General features: G+C 38.0%; 1 protein-coding gene across 1 annotated transcript in view; it reads right to left on the bottom strand.

Annotated features, from left to right (window-relative positions):
* adamts3 (ADAM metallopeptidase with thrombospondin type 1 motif, 3) overlaps positions 1 to 16,790 on the bottom strand; it is a 161,684-nt gene that overhangs the window by 26,799 nt on the left and 118,095 nt on the right. The window contains exons 12-17 of the mRNA XM_028578185.1: positions 15,945 to 16,090; positions 14,656 to 14,831; positions 12,722 to 12,855; positions 12,198 to 12,321; positions 7,430 to 7,510; positions 212 to 375 (exon numbers count right to left, since the gene is read on the bottom strand). Of these exons, the coding sequence (XP_028433986.1) occupies positions 212 to 375; positions 7,430 to 7,510; positions 12,198 to 12,321; positions 12,722 to 12,855; positions 14,656 to 14,831; positions 15,945 to 16,090 (825 nt within the window). The remainder of the gene's footprint in view (positions 1 to 211; positions 376 to 7,429; positions 7,511 to 12,197; positions 12,322 to 12,721; positions 12,856 to 14,655; positions 14,832 to 15,944; positions 16,091 to 16,790) is intronic.

The raw sequence follows: 16,790 nt of genomic DNA, 5'->3' as shown, positions 1-16,790 counted from the left end.
AAAGTTTATAATTGCAATTCATTTATTGATTAATGAGTTTCATTAATTAAGATCTAGTGATGTAAAACTAATGAGAATAACTGGAGTTAGGGGGAATTGAACTGGATGGCTGACCTGCTCCTTTTATACAGTGCTCATTGTCAAGCAAATAAGCTTTCGATGAATGAATTAAAATATAAGCTTATAAGTTTTGATAGAGAAGTATTATTACCAGAACCACCACGGGGTCATGCAGAGGTCCGTCAGTGTGCAGCGTCTCCACGTCGTCCTCGATGATGTAGTGCCACTCCGCGCCCAAGTCGATAAAGCTTCTAGACTGGACCTCCTCTCCTTTCCCGTTGAGGATGTAATGCCCTGTTGCCTGGTTCTTGATTGCTGTAATCAGTCATTTGGTTATGAGCCACTGACAAAAAAAGGCTTTACTCTAACAATTACAAAAGTTTGAAAAGCTGAATGTATCATTCAGTGAGATAAAAAAAAAGCTTAAATTGTGCTCTCAAATGGATGATTCATGGAATCAGTCTACTCCTGGCACTCGTTTGGAATGATTATGCCTGAGCATTACAATGTCTTATTCATGCTATAATTTATACACAACAAGCTGCCAAACTTCTAATATGATAGAACGTCTCAGACGCGAGAAGCTGAAATGAAAATGCTTTGCGGGCTGCTTTAAATACATCTGATGCATTTAAATGCAAATGAGTAATAATTAAAAGATGCTGAAATGACTCAAGTCTCTTCTACAGATTATTGCCTCTGGTGCTCAAGTCTTACACTTCTGCCTGAATAAAATAAGGAACCATCTATGTCTCTTAGCAGTAACAACTCACTTGTATTTTTATTTGATAACCCACAGGTTAATTCAAGAGCAAACATAACTCACTGATCCAACTTTTCGCATTTTACTTCTGTCAGATAAGTCTCAACAGTTTGTGTATAAATCTAACTACATCCAAATTTGTTTTTATATGTTTTATATTCATTTATATTTGTGAATTTATTTATTTTTTAACAATGTTTTTTATTCCAATTCTAATTTTCAACAACCCCCTCATCCCAACCCAAAAGCAAATTTCTACTACATTTATTAAAAATATGAAATATATGTGTGCAGTGTGCATCATAAATACATTTGTGAAACTTATTGGATTGTACAAATGTACTCAATTGTTCCCTGTATCCATAGAAGTAACTTTAGCACTGAATGTCAGCAGTTCAGACAAAGTTATAGAATGATAATGGAACAGTTTATTGTGAAAAAATAAGATTGCACTGCAACTGTTAATAATTTGGGCCATTAACTGTTTCTTATTGTACATCTGCATTGAGTGCTAGACGTGTACTGTTTCTCATGTCAACAAAGTTAAGTGTGAAGACTGGAGTATCAGAACCTTCTCAGTTGTAACTGAGAGTGGGTCTGGGCAAGCTTCATTCACAGCCCATTTCCAAAGGGGCGTCACCAATGGCCACCGCTCAAATGCCTCTGGATAGTCCTTCAACCAATCAGACCAACGATCTGGGTGACGTAGCAGCTCAGCGGCATCAACGGATTGCTGCGCTTTGGTGGCCATCATGATGAATGTAAACAAAAAGCTGCTTGCCATCGCTGCGCTATCGTCATCGTGTAAAGCCTCAACGGTTGTGATTGGTGCCTCGATTTGGAAAAATTGGAAATGGGCTTGAATGGGCTCTTGGCCAGACTGACTTGCAGAGCAAATCTCAAATTTGCCGGAAGTTCGTCAGGGTTTTCCCATGCTAATGGAAACTAGAATTTGGACAGGCAAGACTAACCAATATAGCAAAACCTGTGTTCAAACTTAGGTTCTAAATTATTAAAAGTCTAGTTTTTAAGTCATGATAGATAACTTCTGATTATTTAGTGGGTCAGCTCTACCACAGTATATATGAAATATGGACACTTTGGCAGAAATGCAGTTTTAACAGCAGGAAACTACGTATAGCAGCTAATCCTTGAACTGTCAGACAAAAGTCAGAAAAATCTTCACAGGCACATGTCATTTTACAGGTAATGACAGTGACAGAAAGCATGGATACTGTTTAATAAACTACAGCAGAGGAATAATTCTGATGCAAAAAAATTGGCAGCTTTTTTATGAAGCATAAGATTCATCAAGAGCCAGAACACTCCAGATGCAATCTTTATAAAAACCCATTTACAGTAATTGTGTATTTTTACACTATTGCTTCTGCAATGGAGAGTTTTGTTCTTTCTTTGTTCCACAGCTGCACGGTTTGGTCAACAACAAAAAAGGGCAGCCACATCTTACAGACGTTTCTCAGTGATTGATGCTTTGTCATGATGGAGGTCATTTCATCTGGAACAGTCTCAACTCTCTCCTGAAGTACGGAGCCAATTTGTGTTTGACAGTAGCCGCAAACATTCACGCTGACCACTCTCTGGGCCTTTCAGCTTCATGATAACTCAGGAGAATGCTCCATCACAGGCCATGACAGCTGGCTCCAGAAAGGGTGTGTGTATGTGTGTGTGTTGGGCAAATTATGGTTATACTTTTAAGGAATGGTGGTTAATCATTAACAGTGGTGGAAGAAGTATATAGATAATTTACTCAGTGGTGTAGTCTAACGTATTGTAGTGGGTATACTGTACTGTATATTAATGCTGTCAAACGATTAAAATATTTAAGCGCGATTAATCGCATTAATGTCATAGTTAACTCGCAATTATTATAACATTTTTATCTATTTTAAATGTCCATAGATTTGTTTTTGTCCAATTATTTTTTTCTCATTTTCAGAATCTTATTGGCATCTATTTTGGCGTCTCGCGGTCGCCATCCACTCAAAACGCAACGTTAGCCTACTACTCTTTGGCCGGTTTGCAAGCCCAAACAAGTGTGTGCAGCGTGCCTGTTGTTTTGTTTCCAGTCTAGCTAGGTCCGGTGTGATGTTGTAGTTTTTCTAACGTTACTAGTTGTTGCAACAGCATGTGAAAAAAACTATAAAGTTTGCTATGCCAAAAAGAACATTAATCTTCCGATAAAAAAAATTTGACGCCATTAAAATGGGTTTGCGTTAACGCTGTTAATAACGTGTTTAACTGACAGCACTACTGTATGTATATATATACATATATATATATCTATATATATATATATATAGGCCGGGCAGATAGGCCGGGCCTATCTGCCTTTGCTGTAGCTGCTTGAGGTGGAGCGAGTTTTAAATACTTAATATTAGGGATGGGGGAAATCAATACAACATAGAATCGCGATATTTTCCGTGGCAATACGGTATCGACACACAAATGCCATGTATCGATCTTTTATAATATAAATTGCACAAGAGAATTTAACATTTTGGTAGTAGAATAGTAGTTTTTCTCAGTCCACTAGATGGTGCAGTTGAGTTTTCTTTTGTCAAACTGAGAAATTTATCTTTTTAGACAAAACAAATATTGACAAAGTTATCTTTTGGGGACATAATTTGAAGTTGGAAGAACAGAATATTGCAATATGTTTAAAATAGCAATAATATTGTACCGTGAAATTAGTATTGTGATGATATCGTATCGTGGGGTCTCTCTTCATATACAGTTATCTAGTTTAGTCCAGTGGTACCCGATCCAGGGTTGGGCAGGAACTGAAGCTGTCAGATAAATGTAGTGGAGTAAAATGTACAATATTTGCATCCTTCATGTAGTTGAGTAGAAATGTAAAGTAACATAAAATGAAAAGTAACTACCTCAAAATTTTACCTAAGTACAGTTCTTAAGTAAATGTACTGAGTTACTTTTCCACCACTGATCACTAACATCTTGCTAACGGAGACATTAAAGAAACAAGAATATGTTTATGTTAATGTAGTCATTTTTATCTCAATTCACAGACACAAGACGAAAGTCAGAAAGTAATGAGAATTGGATACATTGTTTGATTTTGGTCTTTTCTATAATAGTTTTATTTAATAGGAAAAATACAGAATGACACCAGCCTTAAAGTCGACCTCACGGACCAGTTTTCTCTCACAGGCATGCTGTAGCTGAGGCACATGAATCTCTACTGATGAGATGATAATCGTTACATTATTGGGGTACTGCAAATTCAAGTTAATGTGCATCGACCTCTTGCCGTGCCTCAGCTGTTCAAACAAGTTGACGAGGCTGTTTCTGAAAGGTCTGAACGTGTTTTAATTAGGAGGGATTTAAAAGACTTCATTAACACGAGAAAGTCAATGTAATGGTGAGGTTACAAATTTAGCTTGCACAGAAAGCAAACGTTACGGAGGGATATTGTTAAATTCAAAACAGCAGTTTAAGTGTGACACAGTTGTGCATTATTTATTTTTATTTTTTTTAATATGGAAGTAAATGTGAGGATTTCTCCCTCTAAATTGTTTATATTGCTCATATTTCATAGGAAGGTACACAGTTTGAGGTTATGAATCTGCCTGAAAAAAGGACAAAAATGACAAACATTTATGGTTTTAGTCCCATTTGCAGTTTAAAATAACTTAAATAAACACATCATAAGTAAATCTCTTTACTTTTTTTAAATCATCCTACTCATCATATATGAAATAATAATCAGCATCACTAGTACATGTTAGTCCACCCTAGCATCAATAATTTAGCTTGAATGTCTGTGATTGAGTCTGATTGGCGATTGAGCTGAATGTCTGTGATTGAGCCTGTCAAAGCTTATTATGAACGGTTTGTTAAACTCCACGAATTGCAATTGTCCAATCATAGCTTAGCAACTGCAGCTATACAGCAGTCCAGTCAAGCTTTGAATGTCTCCACATGCTTTGCTATCTCAAGTGTTTAGACGAGGTAGCATGCTACTATCAGGGTTGGAATGTTACTAAGTACATTTACTCAAGTACGGTACTTAAGTACACATTTGAGGTAGTTGTACTTTACGTGAGTATTTTCTTTTCATGCCATTTTATATTTCTACTCCACTACATTTCAGAGGGAAATATTGTACTTTTTACTCTGCTACATATATCTGACAGCTTAGGTGACTTTTCAAAATTAAGCAACCCAGAGCGCACCATTTTGTAGATATGTAGATATGGTGTTCATGTTTTTGGTTTACTGCAAAATCAGATACCATTCACAATTCAGGACTTACGTCTGTAAGGTTGAGGTGGGCTTTATTTTTTAGATGTCAGAAGAATATCAGCCTGGCTACTTTACCATTATACATTATTCCTCTTTGATGAACTAACTCCTTCACTGTTTTATATTAGGAATTCACATTATGCTCGTTTTCAATGTGTTGGAATATCTATGCCATTCGTCCTCTTTTTCTTTACCATCCTTTTACCTCAAAGTTTTACTCCACACATCAGTTTATTTTTCTTCTTTAGGTTATGTAGGACTTTTATTTTCTTTACTTATCTCCTCCTCTCCTATAACTATTGCCCAGGATGGGAGTGATGTATAAATAACTTAAGTGTACATGTTTATCTCACGGAGCTCCTGCCTCTGGCTGAAGAGATTGATGCTGACCTGTTTCACCTCGTTGATGCTGAATTAGTTTTGCGTGCTTTTCATTGGGCCACTCGCAGAATGAGAAACAAGATTAGTCAACCCTTCAATCACCTGTCTCACAAAGCCTTAAATTGACCCTATAGTTGTTTGTATAAGGGAATAAATAACTGTTGTCTATTTTCTGATGTGTTTTCTGAACTGTCATGTTTGTACTTGATGATGTGATCACATAATTTTACAAGGCTTGTTACAAATTAATTTTGGAGGTCTTATAAGTTGTGTTTGTTCATTTACAGCTTTCTAAATGTTTTAATTCCTATACTAACATTGGATTAAATTATAACTAACACCCGTCTTTGAAGTTAGAGACTAGTTGATAAAAATAGTGGGGCATCAAACAGCTAAAGAGCGAGTCTGTTTTGAAGACCAAACGGGGGCTAAAAGAAGAGTGTATTAACAATGGTGTGACATTCAACTCCAAATGAATGATAATGTTTTTAACTACTAACATGTTAACGATTACAACTTGTCAGGACTGCATGCTTGTCAGTTTGCTTTCCAGCTTGTTTTCTGGCCCGTAGTGCAAAAATAATCGATTAAGGCAGCTTTAACATTATTTACCAGCATTACTGTAAACTGATTGGCCAACACTACCTAGCCCCAAGATTATTACTGCCGCCAAAGAAGTTTTGATTTCGGTTCAGTTTGTCTGTGCATGATTACAGAAAAACTACTGGCGGAATTTTCATGAAACTTGTTGGAAGGAAGAACCCACTACATTTTAGAGCGGATCCGACTCACGGGTCGGATACACATATTATTTTTCACTTTTGTTAACATTGCAAGATACATTAGGGTGTTTGTGTGGCATTCATGTGGTGCTGGAATAATCAAAAAAATTAGTTCCTGACTGGGAAAGTTCACACTGGATTAACATTGTGATAGGGCATGGCCTTAGCCGAGGTCTGTGCTCTCTGACTGCCCTTCTAGTATATAATAATGTAGATAGGGTCGGACACAGCCCTGTAACAGTATATATGCTAAACTAACAAGTCCTCAAAATGAAACATACAAAATACATTGTTTGTAATTGCCCTCCAAACATGATCTGACACTGCTATGGTTGAGGTTTGGTTAAGTGTAGGTACAAAAACTATTTAATTAGGGTTTAGCAAAATCATGGTTTCTGATTAAATAATAACTATGTTAACATATAAAATAATAACCAATGGTTAAGCTTGGGAAACCACCGTTATGATGGATAAAGGAATCCGATGTTGATGGTTGGTAGGAAATGGGAAACGAGCAGCGGGAAACAATGGAACACTACGACCTGCTAAGCTAGGCAACCGTCGGGGATAGCCGAGCTAGCATTACCGCTAGTGAGCTAATTTGCGTGTTTACTGCCTGCTAGCCACTATTGGCTGTACAAGCTATTACAATGTTATCTGATAGACCACACTGGCAGTCAGCTTTATATTTTATGAGATTTCATTTTTTTTAAATTCCCAATTAATACATTTCAGTAGCATTTGATTATTGTTCTCTAGGTTATTTATTACAATGGCTAATACAGGAATTGAAAAGTAATTTATATTGAGGGGATCGTAAAATGTGGTTTTCAAGATCTGATTTACAAGTTCTAGTGGTATGGACATTCATCATGGATACAATGTAATAGTTTTTATTCAGTTTTGTTTCTCAAGAAAAAACTGCAGTAAAGAGAGAACTCATTTATCAATAAGTCTCTCTGTAATAGACTGATACATAATGAATGAGCAATATGAAGACTGATTTTCTCAGCCCAAGAGTAGACATGGGATGAATTATGCAAAGCCTATAATCTATGAATTTATATGTTTCCATTAGTCTTTCAGGGAAACACGAGGAGGATGATGAAGTTTGTCCTCTGATTTCATACATGTGTTCGTGTTAGGAAGATACACTTACCAAGAATTTGAGGGGAGGCCTCATGTTCTTGGATGATGACATGTCTAGCTCCAGGAGGAATGAGAAACATCTTAAGGTAACCTTTGCCAAGTTTGTTGCAGCAGCAGCAGCAGAAGCAGAAGAGGGAGGGTTAGGAAAGATAAAGACACAGACAGAGGTAAGTTAAGCAGATACAAAAACAATCTGTTTGTTTGCACTGGTGGACATCACGCATGTTACAGAAGTTTGGTTCCCTTTGCTCTACAGACATGTTTGAAGACATTTGAGAAAAAAAAGAAAATGGCAAAATGTCTACTTTCCTCCTCGCTGTAGAAGCCTGCAGGTAAAACTTGAAAAATTGAAACAGGCCGTTCATTCACATCCATCTGTTGTGTCATCAATGAACTCTTAGAAATATCAATATGTCCCTATGCAATATTAACATAACTTGGACGGCTTCCAAATGAACTTCAACTCCCCTTTCTTTGTTTTCATATTGATTATGTGCAGACAGGATGTGAATCAGCCATGTTTCAATACAGCATTAGGAGCAGATTTGTCAGACTACAGGGCAGCAAAGTGGCCTTCTGTCAGGGATGTCCACCGCTTGCAAACCTACCGTGACTCACCAAGTACATTTCTAGAGTCTTCTGTTTCATTTAAAAACACATTTCGGGCTCCTTTGGGCAAAGAGAAGGCTCCTCTGGTCTTCCCTTCAAAATGAAATAAATCAGTTAGTCTTGCAGTGTTTCCTTTCCTCTACGTTCCACTGTCTCATTGTTTCTCTGCAACAACATCACCTACAGTGGAGGCATTTTTTATTATTTAATTAGCTTTAAAATTAGCTTAATTGGGACCCAACAAATTAAAATTGGTTAATTAGTCCCCCTTAGATTTGACAGACAGGCCTCCTGATGCAGCGCTGTCACTGAGGTGATTATGAATGTGCTGGCTGGGTTAACACAAGGTTAGAACAGGTGGCAGAGTATCAAGTGCTGCTCACTCTGCAGTATATTGAAGGGGTGAATAGCAATCTACCTTTCGGAAAATGGCAAAAGATGCACTTTCGCTTCCGAGAGAACATTCTGTGATGGCAGTCAATTTCAAAAACCACGAGCCGCTCGATATAAATTACAATTTGATCACAGAGTTGTTTGTAGACTTATAGGAAGTACTGAACACAAGGTCCACCATTAGACCATTAGGGTGGGGCTGCAACAGTTGAGGTTCAATCAATCAGATTGGAAATAGCCAACAACATGCCAGATTGCCTCCAAAGGTCTGCAGGTTTGTTTAACGTGACATTTTCTGTCTGCACAAAGAATTTAAAGTTAGTTTGTTAAGCTTTTGAAGCGATTTAAATGAAATGACCATATATATATATATATATATGGTCATTTCATTTAAACCCAAAATCAAAAATAACTTCTAGAGAGTTTTAGTGAGTTGACTGGATAATGAACCTGTGACATTTATGACAATCGAGTCAGACCTAAATAAACACTTAATTAGTATAGAGGAACAGAAGAAACAGCTAATTATATTACTCATGTGTCTAGGTCTTTACAGCGTTAGGCATCCATCTCCACTACAAGCTGCACAGAAAATGCTAGGAAAGAGGTTGTGAGGGATTCAGTAACACTGGATACTTGCATATTGTGTATTCCAACAAAGGAGTTTCTTTTTGGGCTCTCTTGCTTAACTGTTTCCCTGTTAAAAAACGTGAGTGGTTAATAAATGAGACAGCGATGTTAAAAAAAAAGAAAAAGGAATGATCACAGTTTCAACAATCCAAGAAACGGTTTGATGAAGCAGTCATGTCCAGGCTCTCTGAAAAGTCAATTTTAAATTTTTCTCTCCAGCTCTCTTATTGACTTCATCTTCCCTATCATCACATTGATTAAATACAAGTTATTTGTGACAGATGAGGCTGGCATCAGGGCTGGATTTTAGAAGGCATCATAAAACCGTTCAAGAAAATGCATGGGTCATTCATGAGGTTATTTTCTTTATGCTGGTGGTTAATGTGAAGACATTTTTCAAAAAGGAAATTAACCAGTTACTCATTCAGCTTAATGCTGCACTCTGTGTGTGTGTGTGTGTGTGTGTGTGTATGTGTGTGTGCGTGCTTGCATGTGTGTGTATGTGTGTGTCCCTCTGCACAGGGGAGATAACCTAAGGGAAGCAGCTTCAATTGAAGAAGTTAGTATGAAGGGAAAGCACACTTAGTATATTAACAAATGAATGAAAAGGGTCTTATTATTCCTCTGCTAATTAAGAAGGGTCTTAATCCAAATGAACCTGACTGTTCAGGGTGATGGCTGTCACTCTGCACTCTCCCTATAGAGCCATTTATTAGCTGTGAATGCAAATTCTGCAAGAGCAAACAGAAATGTCATGGAGATCTACAGGAGGTAGACACAATTTCATTCACACTTCTATGATCTCAGCCGGGCTTTTCATCAACACACCTTACCTGGAGATATTAGAAATACTATAAAGTTCCATACTATGGTGATGAAAAATCCATAAAGGTCATAAGATATTAGGGGTGGGGGTAAAAATCGGTACAGCATAGTATCATGATATTTTCCGTGGCAATACTATATTGATACACAGACGCCAAGTATCAATCTATTATTAATATTTGTGTTGGTCATTTTTGCTGACAATCCCATTTTGCAGTAATAAAATTGAAGTGAGATGAACAAACAGAGAAATTTATCTTTTTAGATAAAACAGATGTTGACAAAGTTTCCCTTTTGGGGACATCTTTTGAAATTGGGAAAAATTTGAAGTTGGAAATAAGGTGATAAATTGCAATATGTCGCAGAATATTGCAATATGTTTAAAATCGCTATAACATTGTATCGTGACATAGGTATTGTGATGATATCGTATGATGAAGCCTCGGATTTCCAAATCTAGTAACTGGATCTTTGATTTTTTGATTTTTTAATACTATTTTAAAGCTTAAGAATGATCTTTCAAACTCAAAACCTGATTAGTACACAGTATAGAATTAAACTTCCTGGTTTTACTTTACAACATGATGCTATCCAGTGTCTTTTAAACTCTAATAATATTAATTGTTTATACAGTTTTCTATTTAACTAAATGGTACACAGGTGTAGTTTGTTGCAACCACCTCTTGCATCTTGCAAAGCCAGGAGAGTGACGTTAATGCAATCATCGTCTTTTCTCAGGATGATTGTGTTCCTAGGGTTATCATTGTATTTGCTTCCAGCTGCATGGATACACTGCAGAGTCATGTCCAGCACAATGTCAATCTGGCAAAAAAAATATACATTTATTTGCAGCCTTTCATTGCTAAAACATCGCAAATGAATGTATTTTTGCATGTTAGATAGCGTGAGAGAGTCTGTTTGCAACTTTTGACTTACTCGTCCCTCTCCTACGCACCTGAGATAGATATTCCAAGTATTGTTCTCTACTGCAGAGTCATTTGCCAGCTCCCTCGTCTTTTTTCTCATTATTTCACATTTCCAGATCATATAGGTGGTTAAATGTAGTCCAGCTTTACATCATTGAGCTTTCTGCTTACCACACAAATCTGAAAAGTGGAAACTGTGAATGTTTCCAGATGCCTCGACAGGCCACTCGACATGTATCCTTTTTACTGTACATTAAGTGCACTTTCTGGCTGAATCATTAATTAGTACTCTAGAAGAGGAGAATTGCTTTTTGGTCCACTTCAGGCCATGATTATCGCGAGTCACAGCAATCTTTTTTTTTCAGAAATCAGACTTTGTTATTAGGGTTGGAATTTTCAGATATTAAAAGAAGTCAAACAAAGGATGGTGATAAATAAAATTTAAAAAAATTATTGAAAGAGCCAGTAAAAGGCAAAAAATGAAGACTAAGGTGTGGCATGCTAATAATGGGTCGAATTGGTGTATGGCTGCACCTGTTGATGTGCTCACACCCTTTAAATTGTTTCACCCCAATTCCATCAAGTGTCCCAGTAAGATCAGTGAGTCAGCATGCCCAATACCAGGACCTCTCCTAAGTGGAATGCAGCCATCATTAATGGGTTTGAATACACCTGTGCTTTTCCTGCTATGACATGTCAACATCTCTGCCGTGAAAAAGGTCTATTCTATTTAGAATGTGCCAGATGCATTAAAGGCATTTTATATATATTTTTCGTAAAAGACGAGTGCCTTGGCTTCTTCCTTGATGTCTACTGGATTTTTTTCATGCCCCCTACCAAAGAGCACCGCTTTTTTATCACTAATATAAGTTCCAAGGAGCTCTCCAACCGCTTCCGTACTTCATTTGTTTATTGTCTTTTAATTTCTTTAACATTGCGCTCTGCACTCATGATTATCTGACCTAGTGGATGTCTCGTTTTGTATGACAGATTTAAAGGAAGATTCTTTGATAATAGAACTGTAATATGGAAACAGGGAAGTCTAATGATGAAGGCCTAATATTGAAGGCATCATCAAATTGCGTTAAGGCTTTACCTCCATCTTGTCTATTATCTTCTCATATCGCCCTTCACTGATTAAAGTTATGATATCTTTATGATTTCAAAATGTGTGGTATGTTTATGTCAAATACGGTTAATCACTCACTCATAGTGCATCATGGATTGGAAACATTCATTATTAACAACAATCTGCATCCATGAACAAACTGAAGTTGAGAAAACATGCAGAGAAGAAATTGGGAGAAATAATTTATGTGAAAAAACATATTCTTTGTGTTTCAAAAGTATTCAGTCTGCAGACGTTGTGTTCGTACTGGCTCCATGTGTTCTTACCAGGTTTCTTTGGCGTTCGGGTGAAAGTTCCTTTAACGGTGCGGCAGTGGGAGTTGTCTCCACCACAAACGCCACATTTGTCCTCAACTTTGTTGGAGCCAATCTCTCTGTCGCAGCCAACTTTCTGGAGACCAAGAAAGCGATTAGACAGATGAGCTTAAATTATTTTTGGATTTGGAACTATAAAATTCACAACATGGTTTTTGAGAAGAAGCCAACCTGTCCAATGTTTTCACTAAGGCTTCATTAGCTATCAGATTATCAGTGCTGACTGGACACAAAGTTGTAGTCTCAGGACACATGTTTAGTGATGAATCAAAACATTTTAATAAAGCTTCTGCTGTGCAATGGTGCTTTTAAAACCGCACTGTGGAGCCAATCCCAGAACGTTCAAAGTTGAACTCGTTACTGTGTGATTTAGTCCTTTAAAGCTGTCACAATTCCAACAGCCTGCGACGGCTTATGTGAACGATTACCTAATGCAGCTTTTAATAACTCTAAATTATGCTATTTAAACACCTTACCACACATTCTCCACGCACGCAGACACTGTAGGCATCTTTGTAGGAGCACCGTGTCCCATCATGCACCAGCTGCTTCATGTACGCCACGTCTCCTGTCTCCTTTGACTGGCAGTACAAGTGGCATCTCTTGTTGGCTAAAAGACAACATGTTATTAGATTGTTATATAATTATAAGGGAGAAAATCCAATTTGAAAAAACAAGAATATAACGAAAGACTTAAACAATTATATATATTATTAATGTTTTGTTGTACCATAATCTCTTAAATACCTTCCTAAATAAAACACATCTCCTCTAACATTAAAATTATTCACAGAGAACAGAAAAATGAACAATGAATCACAGAAGAGCTATCTTTTATGTCAGCAAGTACTGGTTTATAGCTCTAGGTCAAGCACTCTTCTTTGTTGACTGCCAGAATGACGTAAATTTTTTTTCTTTCTACATGAAGAAATACACTCTTTTCCACTGCTCTTGCCTCAGGAATAACAACAACCATCTTGAGACACCCATCGACACGCCAGGCCAGATAATTGTGGTCTGAAGCTAAACTGCCAGATTAAATTGAGAGACCAGTGTCACAGTGAGACATGCCCTTAAGAATAGGGTACAGTATACGTTAAAGTACTCATGTCACACCTTAAAACAGGACAGGAGGACAAAGTAAGAAAATAATGTGGTCTCAGAGTTTCACAATTGCAAATAGAGACAATACCACACATATCATACAGCTTTTTTTTTAAAAGTTAAACTTAAGTTTGTAGATATTAAAAAAACAAAAAACAATCATTATATTTTTCAACTGTAATGTTGTGCATTTTTTTTAACCTACATGAAAATCTTTGTAAAACATCATTGATCTTATATCCCTTCCACTGGACTTTTCTATTATGCATTATACTAGAACAAACTGTAAATGCTAAATATACAATTGTAAATATTGGTCTCATTCTTCATTTGTGTCACATTTAAAAATATGACCATGTACAAAACCACATGGACTTTCTATTGTTCCTATACCTTGTTGACAAAATGCACTACACTCTTTTTGCACAAAAGAGTCTGTCCTAACTTTCATTTTTACATTATGTAGTGTTCGCTTAACCTGACTCCGCCAGATGGATTGCTTCGCATTTGCTCGGCATATCCATCTGGGAACTTTCCGTTGGAGAACTTTTGGGAAGGGGGCGGAAATACTGGTTAGTTGATTGGATGAACCATCTGTCTATCACCTATGTTGGTGATAGACGGGCCAAATCAACCAATCAGATCCATGAAGCGTATGAAAATACAACGACAAGCCCGCCCCTGCTGCTGCCGGCAAAACATAGCTCGTTAGCTCATCAAGCAAGCAACATGTCGGTAAATGATATTTGTCGTTTGTGTAATGAGAATTTAGGAATAAAAGACACCATTTCAGGTTCCCGGACCATATTCCAAAAGAAGGATCCAAGAGAAAAAAAGCATTAGCGAGCGGCTAACAGAATTAGGGCTATACCGCTGTCTGAAAATACTGGTTAGCTGATTGGATAAACCATCTGTCTATCACCACCTAACCCACCTCAAAACCAACGCTGATTGGCCCGGTCGTTTGGCTAATGGCTCCAAATTTTCTCTGCCTCAAGATGCCAGACTGATCTGCGAGTGGAAAACTGGAGCTTGCGAGATCAGGACGGTCTCACGAGGCTAGTGTTCGCTTACTTGTTCCGATCATAGACAAAGTGTCTATATAAGACTTTAATACGGCCCCCAGTCAAAACTTTCTAAAACTGCTTGGGAACATCCCTGTATTAATTATGTAACACCTTTCTTCAGTTCTGGCTGTGAGAATCCAGCTCCCCTGGGCCGACTTTCATTGTTCTGTCTTAGCATGAAGCTCACTCACAAGCCTCACGCTGGTACAAAACAATCGGTTGACATTTTTCCAGCTTACCGTCCGGATGCTCGTAGGGCAGCCAGTGGTGTTTGGCATTTTGGAATTCAAAGTGGGAGTTCCGGAGCTGGCACTGCTGGGCTCGGAAATCTTCGAAGTGCTTGGGGCAGTCGTCAGTGTTGCACAGCTGATACTCGTAGTTCACTCCAGGGCAGTCCTGTCCACCGTTAGAGGGCCTGCAGAAAGGAAACGGATGGACATCAGAGCTGATCAGACTGAAAGCAGTTCTTTGAGACAAAGAATGTAAAAAAACAAATCTGGCTTTAGATTAGATTGGGATTCTTTTTAACAATAGGCAAAACCCATTCGGCCTCTTTTGACAATTTTCACCACCATACTGTACATCAAAATTATCTATTATCTATGGAGTGATTGATTTACTATATATCCTTTTTCTACGAGATGCTTACATTTTTTATTTCAATCCTCCTGATATTATGATGTATATAACTGTTGAACTTTGACAGGAGGTGAATTATAGTCTCCTGCTGCATGAATGTCGGATTTACTGTATTAAATGCCCATACTAAATGCCATAGAAGGTACAGGGCATAGTGCAGGCCCTTCAGAGGCAAAGTGCAGCTCAGGTTTACATCATCATTGCTTTTGGTCTCCTTATCTCATTGGTAGCGCTTTGAAAGATAAGCGGCAACAAGGTCAAAGTTTGAAAACAATGGCACTGTCAGGGCAGAGCGGTTTTACCGTGGATCATGTGTAGGAGGCTTTAGACTGAATCCTTACCCTTACTTTCTTTAGACTTGAGAGTATATCACTCTAATCATCCAACGCTTGGCAAGAAAGTTAATAAGTGGATTTCATTTAAAATGTAATACTATTCCTTTAAGTTCAGGAAACTAAAACTCATTGGTTAGGGGCGACCTCTAGCTCACCCAGTAGAGCGTGCGCCCCATGTAGGCTAAGTCCTTTACAGCGGCCCGGGTGTGTATCCGACCTGCGGCCCTCTGCTGCGTGTCATCCCCTCTCTCTTTCTCCCCCCTTTCCTGTCTATCCACTGTCACTATCTAATAAAGGGAAAAGCCCCAAAGTTTGAACGAACAACCAATGCTGTCTTTTTTTCCGATGAGGACATCCTCATTATAAAACCCAAACTGTGAATCCCTTTAGCTCAGTATTAGACAGAAATCACTCAGGGTTAAACACAACGACTACTACAAAGTCAAATGATCCAATCCTACCTGGCAACTAGAATCAGCAACCTCCATTATTTCTACCTTCATTCGTGATACCTGACAGAATCAAATCATGTTATTGTTGCTTTTGTCACGTACGCCGGGTTGTTGCACTGACGTGTCCGATAGCGAACTCCAGTCCCACAGGAGCGGGAGCAGGAGCCATATTTGCTCCAGGAGCCCCAGGAGCCATCTTGCTTGACCTGATTAGGGTTTTTCCACATGCAGTGACCTTTGTAGCACCACTACAGAAGATGGCAGGAGAGAGAAAAAGTCAGCCCAACTTTAAAGCCTCTCTAGATACAGTAAATGACAATACAGGGAAAATATGAGAATACACTACATTTCCAAATGTATGTGGTCAGAAGTCTCTATGTAATTTTGGTGTGTGGCATTTTTTTTTTTTTTTTAAAGGTTTGGGCTACGCTCCATAGTTCCAGTTAGGGGAAATTATCATTTTACATAATACAACGATATTTTAGACAATAGTGTGCTTCCAACTTTGTGTCAACAGTTTGGGAAATGTTCCATGTTTCCAGCTCTATAAGTAAATGGTTTTCCCAGTTTGGTGTGGAAGAAATTGACTGGCCTGCACAGAGCCCTGACCTCAACCCCAACCAACACCTTTGGGATAAACTGGAACGCCACCTGTGAGCCAGGTCTAATCACCCAACACCAGTGTTGGACCGCACTAATTGTGGTCGACTGGAAGCAAATCTCTGCAGCCAGGTTCCAACATCTGGTGGAAAACATTCCCAGAAGAGTAAAGGCCCATGGTTTTCAACAATCATTTATCGATGTAATGTTGATGTTGACCAATTTGTGAGGGTTTTGTATTTAAGTTTCATTGTTGATTATTTGCGATATGACAAAGGAAAAACTGCTGTTTATACACTACCATTGTTTTATAATTTTTTTCTGGGTCGTCCACATACTTTTGGCCAT

The sequence above is a fragment of the Perca flavescens genome, chromosome 5 (assembly GCF_004354835.1).
Source record: "Perca flavescens isolate YP-PL-M2 chromosome 5, PFLA_1.0, whole genome shotgun sequence".
NCBI classification, from domain to species: Eukaryota; Metazoa; Chordata; class Actinopteri; order Perciformes; family Percidae; genus Perca; species Perca flavescens.
The sequence above is the reverse complement of the archived record's forward strand: the minus strand, read 5'-3'. Positions and strand labels throughout refer to the sequence as shown.